The sequence below is a fragment of the Thalia democratica genome, chromosome 8 (assembly GCF_965202585.1).
Source record: "Thalia democratica chromosome 8, ktThaDemo2.hap1.1, whole genome shotgun sequence".
Taxonomy (NCBI): domain Eukaryota; kingdom Metazoa; phylum Chordata; class Thaliacea; order Salpida; family Salpidae; genus Thalia; species Thalia democratica.
In genome coordinates this window covers 22,724,725-22,746,459 of record NC_139172.1, presented here as the reverse complement: position 1 = coordinate 22,746,459, position 21,735 = coordinate 22,724,725, and the positions used below count along the sequence as shown (strand labels likewise).

The 21,735-nt window shown below is 26.2% G+C and overlaps 1 protein-coding gene across 1 annotated transcript; it reads left to right on the top strand.

Annotated features, from left to right (window-relative positions):
* Nucleotides 1–3,237: 3,237 nt before the first annotated feature.
* LOC145841876 (uncharacterized) lies at nt 3,238–21,356 on the top strand. The gene is made up of 4 exons (XM_082949167.1): nt 3,238–3,496; nt 4,385–4,529; nt 18,600–18,709; nt 20,914–21,356. Exons 1-4 carry the CDS (start codon nt 3,245–3,247, stop codon nt 21,244–21,246), a joined length of 840 nt encoding a protein of 279 aa, XP_082805293.1. The 5' UTR covers nt 3,238–3,244; the 3' UTR covers nt 21,247–21,356.
* The last annotated feature ends 379 nt before the right edge of the window (nt 21,357–21,735 follow it).

The window sequence follows — 21,735 nt, the reverse complement described above, 5'->3', positions numbered from 1 at the left end:
TCTTCCAACAAACAGGCAGAGGAGAAGTAGAGTGACGATTCTCTTTCAACAGTGGAGAAGAGGAAGTGTAACAGAATATCAAGTTGCACTTGATTACTGTTTAGATTTAGTTGGAAGTTTTGAGCTAAAATTTCATCCAAGCGTTAAGAGAAAGCTCGCAAGGTCAAGTTTTATACTGATGCAAGTTTAATACAGTTGACAAAAAGAGAAAATAAAGTGCAGACCAGAAACCCTGATGCAACATTGAGTTAGGGAATGTTATATATAAGCTGATACAACAGACAGACGGAGAGATTCTAGCCACAGCCTGCTGCAGTAAACGTGATAATGAAGAATAGACATTTATATTGTTTTCTTGTGTTATATAAAGTGTTTTTTGATTAGTACTATTTTTATAAGTATTTCTTATTTACATTCTAAGTAGTTAAATTGTATTTTGTTTTATACATTCTTAAAGTATATTCTTGCTAGCTTAAATCTTGTGTAAAGGTTTTGACCTTATTTAAAGTGTTTTCTAAATTTAATGTTCTTTATATATTTGTTAGTGTTTGCAATTGTTCTTTATATAAAATATGTTAACTCATGTCATGCCTAGTTTTATATAGAGTAGCCTAAGTATTATTAGTATCATTATTTAGTATAAGTTAAGTTTAATATTAAAGGTACCTACATCTGTAGGTTACACAGTAATCAACACCAAAACAAAGAATTTTTCTAAATAAAATTTAATTCGATATTACTTTTTAATACCTTGATGCGTTTAATACCTCTAAAATACTTCAATGGATATGTTATTTTCGTCAAGTATTTTCTTTTAAAATATCCCAGTATATTTGAATTTAGCTATCTATTTAAGCTTATATTTTGTTACAAAGTTTAAAAGTAATATATTGAATTGACTTTTTAGAAAAGTTTATTGGCGTTGTTATTTTAGTTTTAAATTTAGCAAAGTTGTTATTCTTTAACTTGTCAGATTTTAAACAAAAACAGTTTTGATATTACTTTTTAATATCTCTATCTCTATGCATCAAAATACCTTTTAAAATAGTTTGGTGGATTTTTTGTTTTGGTCAAGTTATTTTCTTACAAAATTTTTGAATATGTTTGAAGTTAGCATTTTATATAAGCTTTTATTTTGTTACAAAGTTTAAAACTAAAAAAATAAATTATGTTGTTATAATAGTTTTTACTGTCGTTGTTATTTTAGTTTAAAATTTAGCCTAGTTGTAACTCTTTATTTTGTCAGATCTCAAAAATTGTATTTTTATCAATAATTAAATTAAAAAATACAGAAAAAGTATGATTTCACAAGCTTGTGATCATTTATTCAATCATTTTTTGTCAATTTTTGTTATGAAAACTTATGAATTTAATTCCTTTTTTTTACTATTGTTTAAGCTTAAAAGTTGTCATTAAATAAAACATCTGAAATAAAAAGTTTCGAAGACCTACTGCTCTTTAAAAGTAACTAATTAACGTTGTGGTTTTTTAGTTTAGGTTTTATTTAAATAGAAACAAATATGTATCAAACACTTAGATTAAAAAAGTTGTCTTTATTTTTAACAAACTAAAACAGAAATCATTACTAACTTATGTATAACTATTCTAAAATCTATCATGTAAACTTAACGTACAATTATCCTAAAATAATTAGGGTTATAACATTACAGGTCAGTTGAAAAATCTAATAAAAACAATTGACACTTTAAATTTGTTTTAGTATACAATAGTATTTTTAATAAAATGAATTTTAGTTTATAACATTAGATCTAGAAAAAAACTTGTGTTTAAACAAAGCAAACAATAAAAAATATAGCCAAGTAGCCAATATGCGTTAAAGCCAAGCAGAATATGAAAACTATCTTAAACAATAAATAGCTGTAAGCTCAAAACAAAATTTATAAAACCAACTGTTTTTTCACATAATAAATTATCTATCAAACTAATTTTAGAACTAAATTTAAAATTTTTAGATCAAGTTATCTTTTTCCTTATATTGTTTTGTTTATACTAAAAACAAAAAAAAACTACTATATCGTAAAATATAATTACCTTCTAGAAATTTTTTTTATATAGTTTAAGCTACATTAAATTTTTGCTGTTAGAAGCGTGACAACTTTATTTTTATTAACAAAAATTTAAACAATGCAATTTTTTTTTCGTTTTAGAGAGAAAACGAAAAAAGAAACCTACTACGGTCAATAGCTGCTCGGATAATACAGACTGGTTAAGTACGAAGCAAGCTTTATAATTTTAGTCTGTATTATATTGTTCAATTTTAAAGTGTATTTTCCAGCTAAAGAAGCCAGAAAATTTTGTTTGAGTTACAGTTTTTTAGCTTTTGACATTTCAATCCCCTAAACTAATTTAAAATAAATTTTAGTATAGTTTTTTTGTAAAGTATATTGTCAATTCAGTATTCATAAAATACTTATATTTTAAAACTAACTTTTTTAGTTTTTGTTTTAAGAATTAGTAATCTTAGTTTTAAATTTATCTAATATAACATTAAACTATTTGTTAAAATATATTCTAAACGATCAAAATATTTTATCGAGTTTAAAGCTTAGGTATTCAAACATGTTATACAATTATTAAAAAGTTTGTTTAAATTCTTTAAAAAAATTATTTTTAGTCACACAAAACTACAAAAAAAAGCTTACAATAAAGGTTTTCATATATTAGAAAATAAACATTTTAAAAGACTGCCGTGATACAAAGCTATATTATTACAAAATTTTATACAACTTAAATAAGCTTTAAATAAGACAATCCAAAATAAAAAAGATATTCGTAAAAGTACAAGTTATAATTTGTTTTGAACACTCAATTACTCAAATCGGAATTCATGCGAGATAAAGAATAAAAATATATGTAATACAACATTAAGAAATGTATGTTCGTGTTCTTTACCTGAGAGTTAAAAAAAATATCAAGATTATTAATTTCTTTAGTTAAAATACTTAAACTGCTTTATTTACATCAAATTTGTAAATTTTGTTCACAATTTATTATTTATACTTAAAACTGAAAATGCGTTATACTATTTTTAAACCGAATTAAAAAGACTATAGAAAAAAAGTATACAAATATTTTCACTAAAAAAGATTTGCAAACACATATAAATAAAGTTTGTTTAAAAAACACATGGATATGAAAAAAAGAAGATATCATTAAAAAACGTTAAGCAAGTTGTTTTTAAAATAAATCATTTCCTGTTTTGGCTAGATTGCATAACATCAAAATGAAAGTAATAGTGGCGGGATTCCCCAAAACCGGAACGAAAACGTTGAACGCAGCGCTGACCGAGCTGGGCTTCAACTGTTACGACTACATTGAAAACTACGTGTTCCTAGGAGACGAGTGGGACAGGCTGGTGGACGAAGGGGGATCCCCTGAAGTGTTCAGGAGGATGTTTGAGGAGGTCGACGCGGTGATGGACATTCCCGGATGTGTGTTTTGGGAGGAAATTCATCAGGCGTTTCCCGACGCGAAGGTGAGATACATGATAAGTTATTAAACATTCTTTAAACTGATATATCACAGGAATCAATTCAAGTTCATTTATTAAATTAAAAATGTTTATTAACTAAAAATCCGTTTTGCGGTGAAACTGATTTTCTGCAAATTTTGTAACAAATTATGATAAGTTACGACAATCAGACCAAATATACTAGCGTATTTTACTTGTTTTATTCAAAGTTATATTGTTAAAAGTATTAACTAATTATGATTTCAAATCGTTATGTTTTTTGCTACAATGTTTTATAAAAATATGTTTAAATTGCCTTATGTGTTAAAAAGAATATGATAATGCAATTATTAATGTATTACAACTAAGGCTTTTTTCTAAGATCTTAATTCAGTCTGAAACTGTTTAAAAAATATTTAAATAATAGTTTATCAGTCTAAGGGATTACCTATTTAATTTCATTTATTTGATAGCTTGATGCAGAACTTAATATTAGTAACAAATACTGTCTAAACAAATAATACGTCACTTTATTTTATTCTCAAAAGTAAACTTATGTTCCAGCTACATTACAATCAACTTAAGATATTTAGGATCCAATAATAGATTAGACTATGACGGATCTTGTTTTGAGAAAAGATCCGGATTGTTTGAATAACTAAATAGAAATTTTGAGTGTACGTCTAAATATAAAACTTATATGTATTTAAACCTGTTTACGAGCTTTTTGTATTTTATATGAAGTTTTTTTATTTATCTTTTTAATTTTTAAACAATTATTTAAACTATTTTTTGTTATAAAGAACTTAATGTTACTAACACTATCAATATCAACTTACAAGCTTTGATTTTATATCTTATAGGTTTTAGAAAATATTACAAAGGAGCTTTGCAAAGTATTGATTTTTTCAGATACTTTTCAATCAACGAGCTAGTGAAGATGAATGGTTTAAAAGTTTCAATGAGCACATTCAAACAAATATGAGTTTATTCATAGCTCTCATCGTTAGAATTTCACCAAGACTTTATTTTATGAATAAGTGGGGAAACAAAATGGGTAAGTGAATTCAATATTTTAAACTTTTAGCAGCTTTAATAGCAGTAACTGGAAAAATTGTACTAATTATTTAAATAAATATTTGAACAGCTTTTTTCCGGTGCATAGCTTACTAAAAATATATAACAGAATGCATTTCATTTTCTTTAAATTTATTTAAGTACTTTCAAGTAGGACTCGTCAGAAATTGTTTCCTACTGGATTGGAATGAATACAAATTGAAATAAAATTATACTGCAGTTTAAAGATATAAAATGACGTAATAATCAAATGTTAAAAATTAAATAAGTGCTAATGCTAAACAAATTTGGTATACTAATAAAACTCGGTAGAATTAAAACTATCTAAATAAAGAAGCGATAAAAATTTTAAATTAAAATTATGCTTAAAAATAAAATTTAACAAGAAACTAATTACTTTAAAATTACTAATATAAGGATTTAAAAAGTCTAGTTTGATAAACGAACTTTTTCTGCTTACATAAACTGGGCCTTAAAGATTGAATACATAAGGCTTCCAGAATATGCAATTGAAAAGAGTTCTCCGCTCTCACTAAGACTAAAAATTGTCCTTTTTATAATTTTTAACACACTCAGGATTGTCCAACAAATGTTGCCCAATCGCCGAGAAGTATTTTTTAGTTGGTTTCTCAGAACGGCCATCAAACCACTTTTTCAAGTCTTTCGTAACATGTTGATCGATTCTTACATGAAACCTTTGAGATGTTTTTCCCACGTAGTCACTACCACAGTGGACAACTAAATTTATAGATGATGTTACTTTTTTCATGGGTGGGAGAAATATCTTTGTAAATTCCATTTAGAGGTCGATCAGTATACAAAACTGTTCTTAAATGAACAGAGCTAAAAACTTGACTTATTTCCTCTGAAATTTTCTTAGAAAACCTCTCAGAAATATTTCCAAGGTAAGGAAGTTTTAAGTATACTGGACACTTCTGAGGGCCAATCATTTTTAAAGCTGTTGAACTTCTAATGAGACCAAGCTTTAATTTTTTATATTAGTTTTTTATTCTAAAATCTAAGGCATAAAAAGATCTTTTTTTTTTCTAGTTTCACATCAAAAATGTTTTATTTAACAATTTACCATTGCATTATCTGTATTTATTTATATAAGGTTATGCTTTTTATCAAAGCAAAATGTGATTTTGAAATTAAACATATGCTAACACTGTACCAAAAAGCTATAAATCTGAACTCTTTAATGTTTGGCAATTTCTTTTTCTGACACTAACAAAAGTATGAAGTTTAGTTTGAAAATTAAATCTATTTAAAAAAGATATAAAACTATTTTTTGGATTATATTAAAATCAACTGAATTTAAACTTTCGAGAAACATACATTTTTACTTGCATTAATATTGCGAAAATTTTCAAAATGCATATATACACCAACAAAACACACAAATTATATATAAAACGGTCTTTTTGTCTATTGTTACTTTTGAAATTACTTGTGTTTTGGTTGGTTTTGTTACAGCAATTTATCCGAGTCATAAACTGTTGTTTTTTTGTATGTACTAAAGATGTACTGTGAATATTTTCATTTACATGAAACACTAAATTCTATATCAAATTTCACAGCAATCTTTATTTATTGAACTAGTACATGTTTCCGTGTGTTAACAAGTTAACACACTTTAACGGAGCTAAGTAAGCCTAAGAGATACCTATCTAATAAAACTTTGTATTATCATTTGACTTTTTTGTTTTGACGTCTTCTTTCAAAAGTGACTAACATCTTGCTTAAAAAAATAGCTTGAATATTTTTTTCTAGCGAATCCGCTAGCCAATGTTGTCTGAGAAATATTTTTCAGTGACATATTTTTAAATTTCTTTTCACTAGAAGTCTTAAACATTTATTAAAAAGTTTAGACAAAATTTGCGGGTTTAATTTAACACATTTAAGATTTAGCTACGCTTTAGCATCCAAAAATAAACTATATATTTTCATTAGTAATTGTCATTGTATGATAAAGTTTAAACTTAATATCTCGTTTAGCTATTTTCAGTTTTGTCTTAACTTCTAGCAACACTGCTTCTTTAACAAAGTGAATAAAATTTTATTTTTAATACAAATTGTAACAAAAGTTTCATTTTATTTTTTTCAAAGTGAAGCTTTTCGCTTTTTTTCTTCAATGATAAATTTGAAAGTTTTTTTTTTTGCTTCAAATTTTATCAACTCTACAAAACCATTTGTAATCATATAACTTGCAGATGTTACTTTTACTCTTTCTTGCTTAAACTTTTAAGCATTGTTTGTTTTAAAACTGTTCAGTATACTATTTTTTTTCCATACTCTGTTTCATATTCATTTAAGCAAACAAACAAAAGAAATTCTTTAGGTTTATTTATTCAATTAATCTATTAATGGGAAGAAAATAAATACACCTTTTATGTTTAAGTAAGATAATTTAAAGTAAAAAAAAATAATCTGTATTAATAGCTTTCATATTAGTAACATCGTTTTTAGTTTGCCACTTTTATTCAGCCTAGTACAACTAAACTTAATAAACTTTATGCACATGAACGAAAATCCACTTTGAACAAGCGTACTCATAACTAACCTTTCAAGAAAACAAAACAAAAAAACAAAAAACAAACCTAATATTGTTAGAAATTACCTTCACTAAAGTCTTTTTTAATATAAACTTAGTATTTGTTTTAGGTATAGACAGTTTATATTTTTTTCAGCTTTCTTTTTAAGTATTTCAACGACTTATTTTGTCAACTTATATGGTAGGGTGTCACATCATTTTCATGTTTTATAACAACTTGGATAAATAAAACCATCTTGAGAAGTATACATGCCAATAGTCTGCTTGTTTTACTCAATGTTCTGATAACTTAATTAGAAAATTTATATTTGTTTAGTTACTAGTTGATCAAACATAATGAAGTTAGTATTAAAATATTTTCAGATTACTTATCAAAAAACAAATTTTAAAGCAAGTTTTAAAATTTAAAAAAATTAAAAATTGTTTTATAAGATTATTTCTAAAGGTAAATGTTGTTTATGAATTAGTTTTAACAAATTTAAGTAAAATGTTATATAAGAGATGTATGTTACACTGTTTATACATAATTCAAACAAATTTAATTTCTTATTGTTTATAAGAAAAGTTTTAATCTACATTTTTTTTAAATCAGAATTAAAAATACAACTATAACTTTTTTGTATATGTTTAATTTCATATGTTTTACTTTGAACTAACATTAAGTAAATAAGTTTATTTATCAAAAACTAGGGAAAAATGAAACAATAACAAAGTTATTATATACAATTTAGATATAACTTAACTCAATAGTATAAGCAAGATAAAATACTAATACTCACTAAACTTCGTTTAGTATATTTTAAGTTTATTAATTTTCAAGGTAATTCAATTAATCTTGAAAGTGTTATTCCAACTAGGTAAACAAGCATCATCTTAATTTGAATTGTTTAAAAATCTATTCTTAACTTTAAACTGAAAAAAACGTGTTTATTTTTCATAGAAATTTATGACACATCCTTTTTCAAACTAACAAATCAAACAGAAATTTTTTGAAAAAAAATAAACAAATTTTAATCACTATTTAGCAACTTCAAAATAATACGGGATATGTGAGAAATTTACACAAACCTGTTAATAAGAATAAAAATCTCAAAGTAACTAATAAATGAAGTCGTGTATGTCTAAAGCTTTTACTTTTTGAACGCTAGCTTTGGAATTCCGTAAACAACGTTTAACATGCAAGTTTGTTTAAAATAGGTTTAGTAGCTTAATTTAGATGGTAAAAATAGTTTTTTGAAAACAAAAAAATTTTATTTTTAGAGGTACTTGAGTATGTTTGCAATTATTAATATTAAAGTGCTCGATTTACTTAAATGAGGTGCTAAATACAAAGTTCTATTACAACTTGATGAGATTGACATCTGTCCATCAAAACAATTGTTTTGTATTTAACAAATATTTGCATTTTTAGTGTATATTACTTTTAATAGCTTACAAAAACAATCGACGTTAAAGTTCAATTAAAGATCAATCACTTAATAAAATAAATATCAAATTAAACATAAATAAGGTACAAACACCTTTTATAACATAAAATCTACATGACTGAAATTTAAGTTATATAAAAAAAATTCTAAAAAACTTAAAGTGACCATTAGAAAACTCACAAATACCGTTATATTTATATAAACATGAAACAGAACAACTTCAAAACTTGAAAAAATATTCCAACAATTTTTGACTGTTTATGAAAGTAAAAAAATATTTGTATATAAACTAACACGTTTTTTATGTTTACTCGAATCTAAAATTTTCTGTTTTTGATTAGTTTTTCACTTATTGTTTTAGCTTATTTATTGTGAGTTCTAAAGGTGTAATACTAAGTAACTTTGTAATACAATTAAGTTTGTAAGTAAACAATGAAGTTTAAAAAATATTCATAGTAAACTATATACAAGACTTGATTTTTTCTATAAAAAGTGACTTTTAAGTTAATGTTTTGACTAATATTTTAAACACTTACTAAATAATTATTTATCATATTTGTTGCTTACTTACAACTTTAAATTATTATGCACTGTGTGAACTTAAATCAAACATATGTTAGTTAAATGGCTTTAAAATATTTGTTTAGAAATGTTCTGTTAAACAAGTTGTATATGAGCTTTTAAATTTTGTTATCACTAGAGGAAATGATAAAAGAGTAAATAAACAGTGGTCTTTTTTTTTTTTAAGTTGATAACTTTAAGCTTAATCAAAAAAGCTTAGTCTTCTAAAGTGCACATATTACAGTTTTACATATTCAAGATCAAATATGACAAAACGAATTGAACTATCAAAATCAACTCATAATTTATAGTTTTTTCATAAGTGAAGAATATTTTAACTGATTATTTTATGTTGAAACAAAAAAAAAAAGCAGATTAACACTTTTTTTTATGCAATAAGTTTGTTAAACTCAAAAAGGAAATGCTCAGAAAATTGGTCATCGATTCAAACACAACTTTAGACACTATTAAAACGAGTATGTGTCAGAAGTTTCATATTAAAGTTAAATTTTCATTATATTTAACAAACAAAAAGAAATCAAGAAATTTTTATATTTTAATTAAACAATTTTGTTTTTTAAGTTTTGTTAAATTGAATGACAAACTGTTCAACAAAAAATAATAATTTCTCCTATTTGCCTTCTATAATTTATAACTACAACATTGTTTGTAACAACTGATGATTTCCTATATGCCAATATAAGAGTGAAACATTGTTTTGTTAATAATAAGCTGTAAAAATAAATAATAGGTATTCTTGTTTAAGTGCAACTAAAGTTGAATTTAAAAAGAAAAAGAAATTAAAATGTTAAGTTAAACTAGATTGCAAGAATAAACGTAAATGGAAAACTAAATAAATTTTTAGCTAACATAATTCGAATTATTTGTACAAGTTATTGTCTTTAATTACAAAAAATTTACTGGTAGTATAAACAGTTAAAGTACTATTTTAGGTACATCAAACAGAAGTTTTTTATAAGCTATATAAATTTTATTATGATAAAATTAAACTAACTGAAGCAGTAAACTATAACACAACAACATTACTACGCACACGACAAACTGTGATTAGTTTGCAAAGTACTTATACTAAAAACTTTTCTTCCATTTATTATTGTTCATTTTAATCGAGTTTAATTTTCTTATTTCAAAGACTGCAGAGATTCCTGCTCTGATATAAAAGAAGGAGTTTTAAATGATTTACTTGTTTACAAACGATTTATTTACTGCTAAAGTACAAATTCTACGTGTATAGCTGAGTATTAAAACTTGAATTTTTTCAAAGTTACGTCATAATAGTTTTAAGCAAAATCTTCAAATTGTACAACAACTTGAATTCATTATCATTTTGTTCCAGCTAAAAGTGGTTAAGTACTATATTTTGAATTTGTTTTATATATGTTTTTCTGTTGGTCTTTTATCTTTCAAATCTAATACAGATTTTTTATCTTTTTTTGTTTTATAGCTAATTTAAATTGGTTTAATAAAAACTACTAAGGTATCAAGTTTCAATGTCAGCTACAATTTCAAACTGAATACAAACCAAAAAGACCTGAGCTCATTGTTAAGGAAAAATGTGATTTTGCATTAAGGGAAATAAATTTTGTAGATATGGTTTGCATTAGAAAAGAAGTTCTTTACATGTAGTGAGCGTTTTGACACACGTTAATTTTTATAGCAAGTTTCAGTATTCCTATAGAAACAAAACTTCCATCCAGACTGCAAAGAAGCTTCAACTGCTCAACCGAAAGACATCTTGAAAACGTCTGAAACAGTTGAATTTATCAAGGTTTGTGTCTAGAGAATTACTATCTCTAGAAACAATGTTGAATGAAAATTCTGTCTTTCCATTATAATGAAGTCTAGTTGATTTAAGAAGTTCTTTTTTTTAATTTCAACAATATATTGAGCTTTCTTGTGAATAAAATAAGAATTCTAAATCAAGTTCATTATTAAAGTAAGCTTAGCATCCACAAAGAAACTAAGTGTTTTTTGTTGGCCAAGTCTAAAATATTAAATTTCTTGTTGAAGTATTTTCAGTTGAATCCCAACAAAACTCAATCATCTAGGTTAAATAATTGACATGTCTTTGAAGGATCAAACAAAAAAAAATATAATTTAGCCTTAACTTAACTTGGTTTGTTTTACTTGTGAACTTTGAAAAATAAGCCGACACAATCCTTTCAAAAGGATGTCTTTGACAAAAAAAATTGGTTGTAGTTGCCAATCTTCGCTCTCTTTCTTCTTTGCTTAGTTTTTTTAACAGCCGGAACTTCTTATTATTACCAATTTCAATATGATATTCGCTAACCGTCTTATGCATAATTAATTCATTATCATTTTGCTACAGCTATAAGTGGTTAAATATTATAGTTGTACTTTGCATTTGTATTATAAATGTTTTTCTCTTTGATCATTTTATTTTCAAATCTTAATGCAAATTTGTTGCTATTTTCTTTTTCTTATAGTTTTTATTTCAGATTGGTATAATAAAAACTACTAAGGTATAATTTTAAAACTGAACACAAACCAAAAAGATCTGATATAACTGACTTGAGAACGTCTGAATCAGTTGAATTTCTCAAGGTTTGTGTCTAGAGAATTACTATCGCTAAAAATAAATATTGAACGAAAACTCTGTCTTTCCAGTGCAATGAAATCTAGTTTATTTAAGAAGTTCTTTTTTTTTAATTTCAACAATTTTATTGAGCTTTCTTGTAAATAGTATAAGAATTCTGCATCAAGTTCATTATTAAAGTAAGCTTAGCATCAACAAAGAAACTAAGTGTTTTTTGTTGGCCTAGTCTAAAAAGTTAAATTTCATTTTCAAGCATTTTCATTTAAACTTCATAACTTCAGGCAATCATCTAGATTGAATAATTGAAATTTCTTTGGAGGAGGAAACTAAAAAAAAACTTTTTTAGTTATTCCTTTTCTTTAAAGAGAAAGTAGAGCTAATCAATGCAGTTAAAAAATTTGTACAAAACGTATTTTAGCTTCAATTTTCTTTTAACACTTTGTCTCTTACAAGCACATCTAATTGAGTTATAACAGTTTCAAACTTTATTTTTTACTCAACTAGTGAGACCAAGCTTTAATTTTTATTTTAAAAATTAAGGCATAAAAAAATCTTTTTTTGCTAGTTTCACCTCAAAAATGTTTTATTTATTAATTGACCATATGCATTAACTGTATTTATGTTACTTTTACTCTTTATTGCTTAATCTTTTAAGCATAACAACTTTGTCCCGATAAACTCGTATCTTTCGCACGTTGCTTGTGGTTGGTCTGATGGACCAGGTTGGCTACGGCGCGAAGAGTGTGAGTCAACACCCCTTTTGTTAATCCTTTATATTACGTTGGCTACAGCAAGTTTCGGGGTTGATGACCTTGTTTAAAGTATGATGTATGTTCTCTTTAGAGAACATACTATCCTTTTTGGTGGGCTTGGATCTGTTACTCATTGTGCTATACCAAGAGTTAGGTGTGGCCCACTAGTTTATTTTAAATTACTTAAGGTTGGTTTGTAATTTACAGAGATTTATAAGAGTACAAGAAGCTGCTTGCTAATTAAATTAATTATCAACAACAAAGCTTATTTATTCAATTTTATGTAAAACCAAATTACAGATAATTTCAATATAATTAAGTATTAACACCAAAGTTTATTTATTGAAATTTATGTAAAACCAAAGTACAAATAACTTCAATTTAATTTTATTAGCAGCAAAGTTTATTTATTCAAATTTATGCAAAACCAAAGTAAAATTAACTTCAATTTGATTTTATTAACAGCAAAGTTTATTTTTTCAAATTTTTGCAAAACCAAATTAAAATAAACTTCAATTTAATTTTATTAACAGCAAAGTTTATTTTTTCAAATTTATGCAAAACCAAAGTAAAATTAACTTCAATTTAACTTTATTAGAAATATATATCAATTTAAGATACAAAACTAAAAATAAGAGATTAATAACAATACTCACAATTTAGCAATAAGAAAAGTCAAGCTTGAGCTGCCACAACATCTCATTTTTATTTATAAGGCGGCAATTTAGAAAATAAACAAATTTAAAAAAAAACCTAATTAGAGAAAACTCTTTTGCTGAATTTAATTTATAGCCTGAGGCGTTACACTCGATTTAGTGTATCTGCTGCTCATTTTTGCCGAGTCAGCAGTATTATCATCTCCTATTAACTTGTAAACGGGGTATTTTTTTCTCGCTTCTAAAAGTATTTCTGGTACGTCTGTTGCTAAACAAACGGATTCAACAAAATGTTTTTGCGGAAACTTCAATGAACAATTCTTCAACGCGCACCGTGTTTTGATCAATGTTGTAAAATTTTGCTTCTCATCTTTTATCAGTTCTTCTGACTTGCACTCAACAATGGGGTGTTTTATTTCAAATGTTCCAATTAAACTTCCGGTTTTTTATTACAAATTGAGGCTTTTTTTTACAGCATTTAATTCGAAAATGTTATGGTTAAAATTTTACCATATGCATTAAATGTAATTACTTATAGGAAGTTTTAAGCAAAATGTGATTTCGAAGTCAATCTACAGTTGAGAACAAGCTGTTGTTTCTAAACAAATTTTTTGTGTCAAAAACTTTGAAGTTCTTAATTTCAAAAGCACCTGGACATATTTTTACGTACCATAATTTTGAGAATTTTTTTTCAAAATGCATACACTATAGTATAGCAAAAAAAAGTAAATCTACATATTGTTAGTTTTGGGTGGATTTCTTACAAGTTGATAAGTGATTGAATCTTTCAACTTTATAAGTGAAACTAGATACGGTTTTGTCAGCTTTTTTTCAAAGTCATAGATGTGTCACCAATAGTATTTTCATTTACATAAAATAATGAGTTTCAAGTGTGTTTCTAAGAAGGTGACCAACGTTTCTTGCGTTTAAAATGACATCTTGCTTTAACAAACAGCTTAATTCCACTCATACTCTGTACCATACCACGTCTAAAGCTCTTGTTCTTTATTGAAAATTTATTTTTATCAAAATGTGATTTTGAAATTAAACCCGTGCTAACACTGTACCAAAAAGCTTAAGCTACAAATCTGAACTTTTGATTAAGTTTGGTAATTTCTTTTTCTGACACTAACAAAAGTATGAAGTTTAGTTTGAAAATTAAATCTATTTAAAAATGCTATAAAACTATTTTTTGGATTATATTAAAATCAACTGAATTTTAACTTACAAGAAACATACATTTTTACTTGTATAAATATTGCGAACATTTTTCAAAATGCATATATACACCAACAAAACACACAAATTATATATAAAACGGTCTTTTTGTCTATTGTTCCTTTTGAAATTTCTTACGATTTTGTTGGTTTTGTTACAGCAATTTATCCGAGTCATAAACTGTTGTTTTTTTGTATGTACTAAAGATGTACTGTGAATATTTTCATTTACATGAAACAACATTTAAAACGATTATCCATACTCCTCTTCAAGTACAACTAGTGCTAATTTTAAAATTAAGGATAAAATAAAACACCAAATTAAACTAGATTGCAAGAATAAACTTAAAATGAAATGATTAGAAACAAATGTTAAAATAAGTTTTTAGCTTAGATACTTCTAATTATTTGTACAAGTTATTGTCTGTGACTACAAATTTTTGCCTCGTTATAAATTAAAAGTTAAACTAATATTTTAGGTACATAAAACAAAAGTATTTTATAAGTTTTATTAATTTTAAGTTCATAAGATCTAACTAACTGTAGCAGATATTAAAACCTGTTGACCTAATCAAAAAAAAAAAAACAACGATATCATCTTAACATATTAACTGAACTGTATAAGGTTAATTAATTACAAGTCCCGAACAAGACTTAAAAAACATTCGTGGTTTGCGATTTGATAACCAAAAGGTTCTTCGTGCACCAGGTTCTAGGACAAGATATTTTGAGTGTTTTTTTGTCGTTTAATAAACTATAACTACAACAATATTACTACGCGCACGACTATTAAACTGAGATTAGATTCTAATTGAATAAAATTTAAATTGTAACTGAAGATCCCTAAAAGGGTGAAACTGAGTTTTACAAACAACATTATGATTAATTAATGTTGTATACTGTGACTAGTATTTTTAGAATTTAGACTCAAAACATTTGCTTACACTTATTATTGTTCGCTTTGATCGAGTTTAATTTTTCTTGTTTCAAAGGCAGCAGACACCACTGCTCTAGATATAAAAGAAGTAGTTTTAAATGATATAATTGTTTACAAACTTTTTACTTGCTTCCAAATTACAGATTATACTTGTAGAGCTAAATATTAAAATATGAATACTTCTAAAGTAACGTCATAATGGTTTAAAGCGAAATCTTAAAATTGCACAACATTTAGAATCCATTATCATTTTGCTCCAGCTATAAGTGGTATAATAGTTGTATTTTCAATATGTTTTATTTTTTTTTCTGTTTGGTCTTTTATCTTCAAAATCTTAATTCAGATTTTTCACCTTTGTTTTTTGTTTTATAACTGATTCAAATTGGTTTGATAAAAACTACTAAGGTATTTAGTTCCAATGTCAGCTACAATTTCAAACTGAATACAAACCAAAAAGATCTGAGTTCATTGTTAAGGCAAAATGTGATTTTGCATTGAAGGAAACAAATTTTGAAGAAAAGTTTTGCATTAGCAAACAAATTTCTTTACGTGTAGTGAGCGTTTTAAAAAAAGTTTATTTTTTATATCAAATTTTAAGCATTCTTTTAGAAACAAAATTTCAATCCAGACTGCAAAGAAGTTTCAACTGCTCAACCGAAGGACATCTTGAAAACGTCTAAATCAGTTGAATATCTCAAGGTTTGTTTCTAGAGAATTAGAAGTTTCGCTTGTAGTAATAATAAACAAAGATACTGTCTCATTCATAGATAAGTTGTTTAGCTGGTTAAACAAGTTTTTTTTAAAGTCCAACAAATTTATTGAGCTTTCTTGTAGATAAAATATAAACTCTAAATCAATTTCATTGTTAAAGCAAGCTTAGCATCCACAAAGAAACTAAATGTTTTTTTATTGCCCTAGTTTAAAAATTAAACTTTTTGTTGAAGTATTTTCAGTTGAATCCCAACAAAACTCAATCATCTAGGTTAAGTAATTGACATGTCTTTGAAGGATCAAACAAAAAAATTACAATTTAGCTTTAACTTAACTTGGTTTGTTTTACTGGTGAACTTTGAAAAATAAGCCGACACAATCCTTTCAAAAGGATGTCTCTGGACAAAAAATTTGGTTGTAGCTTGCCAATCTTCGCTCCCTTTCTTCTTTGCTTAGTTTTTTTAACAGCCGGAACTTCTTATTATTATCAATTTCAATATGATATTCGCTAACCGTCTTATGCATAATTAATTAATTATCATTTTGCTACAGCTATAAGTGGTTAAATATTATAGTTGTACTTTGCATTTGTTTTATAAATGTTTTTCTCTTTGATCATTTTATTTTCAAATCTTAATGCAAATTTGTTGCTGTTTTCTTTTTCTTATAGTTTTTATTTCAGATTGGTATAATAAAAATTACTAAGGTATAATTTTAAAACTGAACACAAACCAAAAAGATCCGATATCATTGACTTGAGAACGTCTGAATCAGTTTAATTTCTCAAGGTTTGTGTCTAGAGGATTACTATCTCTAGAAACAATGATGAACTCTAAATCAATTTCATTGTTAAAGTAAGCTTAGCATCCACAAAGAAACTAAGTGTTTTTTGTTGGCCTAGTCTAAAATTTAAACTTCTTTTTCAAGCATTTTCATTCAAACTTAATAACTTCAGGCAATCATTTAGAATCTTAGCGATATACTTAGAATCTTAATATATAGAATAAAATTCATCGTAAATTAAATTCAGAAGCATTATACGTTCCGTGGGCATCTTTTGGTCCAGTCAAACAGAAGTTAGGAGTTTTAACGGGTATGGTGAAGCGTTTCACCAGACTTTGTTCTCCTTGCTTTCTTGAAGGCAAGTTGAAAACACTTTCCTTTCGCTTAATTATCCAGGTAACTTAGTTTCGAAAGTTATAACAAGAGCTAGAAGTTCAACAGCTTTAAAAATGATTGGCCCTCAGAAGTGTCCAGTATACTTAAAACTTCCTTACCTTGGAAATATTTCTGAGAGGTTTTCTAAGAAAATTTCGGAGGAAATAAGTCAAGTTTTCAGTTCTGTTCATTTAAGAACAGTTTTGTGTACTGATCGACCTCTAAATGGAATTTACAAAGATGTTTCTCCCACCCATGAAAAAAGTAACATCATCTATAAATTTAGTTGTCACTGTGGTAGTGACTACGTGGGAAAAACATCTCAAAGGTTTCATGTAAGAATCGATCAACATGTTCCGAAAGTCTTGAAAAAGTGGTTTGATGGCCGTTCTGAGAAACCAACTAAAAAATACTTCTCGGCGATTGGGCAACATTTGTTGGACAATCCTGAGTGTGTTAAAAATTATAAAAAGGACAATTTTTCAGTCTTAGTGAGAGCGGAGAACTCTTTTCAATTGCATATTCTGGAAGCCTTATGTATTCAATCTTTAAGGCCCAGTTTATGTAAGCAGAAAAAGTTCGTTTACCAAACTAGACTTTTTAAATCCTTATATTAGTAATTTTAAAGTAATTAGTTTCTTGTTACACTTTATTTTTAAGCATAGTTTTAATTTAAAAATTTTAGCGCTTCTTTATTTAGATTCTTTTAATTCTACCGAGTTTTATTAGTATACCAAATTTGTTTAGCATTAGCACTTATTTAATTTTTAACATTTGATTATTACGTCATTTTATATCTTTAAACTGCAGTATAATTTTATTTCAATTTGTATTCATTCCAATCCAGTAGGAAACAATTTCTGACGAGTCCTACTTGAAAGTACTTAAATAAATTTAAAGAAAATGAAATGCATTTTATTATATATTTTTAATAAATAAATATTTCAACTGTTAAAACTATTTTTACTACTTTTTTAAAAACTTATTATAGTTTATCAGATAAAGCAATTAATTGTTTTTTACTGAATAAGTCTGATATATCCATTTTTTTTAGCAGCAGTGTTTAAAGTAAAGGTGGGAAACTTACGCGAACCGGATCCGGTCTGACAATAAAAATTTCTTATTCTCTATAATTTTAAGTCTAAAAATAATTTGCGCAAAACAATTGGCCCTTTTTATAACAAATAGTTTTCAAAGTGCTTTTAATTTTATTTATAAAATATTATTGCACTACAATATCTCATTTATTAAGTTTTTTGTTTATAGCATAATTTACAAAAGTTACACAGCCCGCTAAGATTTATTTTAACAAGTCTTGCTACGGAAAGACTCTTTTTAATAAATCGAGCTGACTAGAAAATTTTCCCATCCCTAGTTTATATGATGCTACATCAAAACGTTGTGGTTACTGACAGTTGCTAATTCAAATACTACTATACTTTGTATCACTTTGTTTTTATAAACTAAATAGTAAAAAACTTATAAATTTTCAATCAAAGCAAAAGCTGCTTTCGGTGTGGAGTTCAAACAAAATTGGTTGGGCGGTTGCAGTTTCAGCGAGCTTTTGGTTAGAAAAGCCTATCGAAAGCACAACACATATTTGTTAGAGGTATGCTGAGTTTAGTAAAAATGATAGTTATGATTATGTACTGCTTTTTATATGTTTATTTTTATTATCAACTTTTAACTAGAAACTTTTAAAATGTTGAAAACATAACAGTATTACTTATTAAAATATATTTATAGTTAAAAGTAGGGGTAGGGAGTACTTGGGTGATGTTTGCTAGACACATGAGGAGTCTTGATTTGGATGTGTTTTGGTCTAATTAAGAAGAATTAAAAAAAAAATTCTTAAAAAAAAAACTGCACCCCAAAAAACTGATCTGGACCCGAAAAATCACATAATTTCTGATTTTTCGACTTAAATAGTAATAAAGTCACTCGTACATGTCCTAGACTTATATATTATATCTTAAATGAAAGCTAATAATTATAGGCATACCTTTAATGACATTTCAACTGCTTTTGATATATTATGACGTCATAATTACACAAAATATGCAAATTTTGTCTGTAAAATGGAATTTTTTATATTATAAAAAGCACAAACTGTGTAAAAGTTTGGGTGGGCCTGTAGTGAGCGTGGAAGAGCCGTGTTCTATTTTAAAATCTCATCCTGATCAAAATGAAGTTATTGTTCGTAATGAGTTAATTTACTTTAGAGAGTCTCACAAATCTAAAGTGTTATACAATCCAGAACTTTTTAAAGTTAATGGTAATACTCACAAAGAAAGACTTCTAAACTTATGTGCTCTTGTTGCAGAAGATGATGAGTGCTCTCTATGTTCTTTACCAACAAACACTGATGCATTATTAACTGTAGGGGGTTCTTCCCCAATATACAGAAAGAAAAAATGAAGATATTATGGAAGGGAATTTTTATGTCACATTAATTAGTGAAGGGTCATCAGACACATGGTATATTGCTATGTCTGAAGGTAAAAATGATGATGGGACTTATAAGATGGACCACCTCATGAGAGTTCAAGACATAAGAAATTCGAAGTGGAAACACCCACATAAACGTGATTTGCTAAACTTGCATTTAGATTCTATTCTTGATTGTAAAGTTGATGGGGAATGGGATGTTTCTAATGAAAGATCTATTACTTTTTCACTGAGAAACCATGTCCAAATAGATTTAATAGTAGAACAGATGTCTTTTACATAAAGTTAAAAAGTAGTTTTTATGTATTTTTATGAGTATTATGTACACACAGTCAGTTAGATTTTTATCAATCATTTGACAGTTATTTTATACTAGTATTTTTAAAAGTGACAGTCATTTTGCAGTAATCTTAAAGTGTTAATACTAAATGTTACAGTGCAATGTTCGTTTTATTATGCAATGTTCTTTATTATACTAGTCTCTATTTATTTTGCAATCATTAACTTAATGTTTAATGCCATACAACATTATGTTGCCTATAATAAATTATAACTTTTTTGTATTTCGTTATGTTGTTGTAATGCAAATTGAATAACATTCTTAGGTTATTTTTAAATACTTATAGCTAAATGAATTATTACATCAAATATCCCATTAATATTCATACAACATCACCTAAATTTTAAAAGTAAGTAAGTATGTCTACATTTATTTTAAAATATTTTGTTTTAATTAGATTAGACAACCAGCTATGCTTCTTAATTTTTCAAAACGCACCATGTTACAGATAAAATTTACATATTTTGTGTGATTATGACGTCATAATATTCCAAAAGCAGTTGAAATGTCATTAAGTGTATGCCTATAATTATTAGCTTTAATTTAAGATATAAAATATAAGTCTAGGACGTGTATGAGTGACTTTATTACTATTTAAGTCAAAAAATCAAAAATTATGTGATTTTTGGGGTCCAGATCAGTTTTTTAGGGTGCAGTTTTTTTTTTAAGAATTTTTTTTCAAATTCTTCTTGATGATACCAAAACACATCCAAATCAAGACTCCTCATATGGATTTTACAACATGACCAAAAAAATGTGCTGTACTCCCTACCCCTATTAAAAGCATACTTTTTGTTAATATTTTTCCATAAATAATATTTATCTATGATATTTTGTAATAGATATGCTATATTTAAGGTTTTACTGCAATAAAATCTAAATTACTTTCAAAAAGACTTTACCTATAACTTAGTTGAAACTAAAAAAAAAACATATTGATTCTAAGTAGTGTATGGAGATTTACAATTTTTTTTTTCGAGGCAATTTCTTATATGCTTTTATACATAGTCACATATAATTTTTAGAAAGCTCCGAAAGATAAACTTCATTTAGTTGATTTTAAGAAAGGATGGGAGCCACTTTGCGAATTTCTGGGAGTTCCTGTTCCGAAAACTCCTTTCCCGCACAAAAACAAAAAAGGCTCTGTTCTGAAAGAATCCTTAGAAACAGACCAGTTTTTAATCAAAGCCCAGAGAGAGGGGCTCATATTTGGTAGTGTGTTTGTTGGTTTGGCTGCTTTTTCTGTTTACAAACTTGTCATTTTTGCTTATTCCAGGTATACTTTTTATGAAACGTACATTGAGCCACTTTACCAATTCCAAACTTTTGTAGATAAACTTCGAAGTTTTTGGAAATAAGTTAACTTGGATTTTCTATATAATTTTGTTTCGTTCGTAAAGTTTTTAATTTATCGTTTTAATTGTGCTATGTTTACAAAAAAACTTGTTTTGCCTACGGCTAATTTATACACTACGCTTTATTTTATTTTTAGTATAACAAACTAAATATATATATAACTAATTTGAAAAAATAGTAATTAATGAATTAATAATAATAAAAAATAAAGTCCTAGTTCAAACTTTAACTTAACTTAAAACTATAATTTTTTAATAAGGTTTTACAGAAAATTTTAAAATAATGTACAATTAAAACTTTTTAAGCATAAATTGTCTGTGTCAATCGTTTACTTTTTTGCTTGATTTGGTTTTTCGTTGATTTTTTTTTAAGACTGCTTTCAAAAAATTAAGGTACAAGTTCTTTTACACTAGCTTTAACAAAAAAATATATAAGAAAACCTTATTCTAATTAACACTTTAAAGTTAATGTTTAACAGTAACAAAACATTT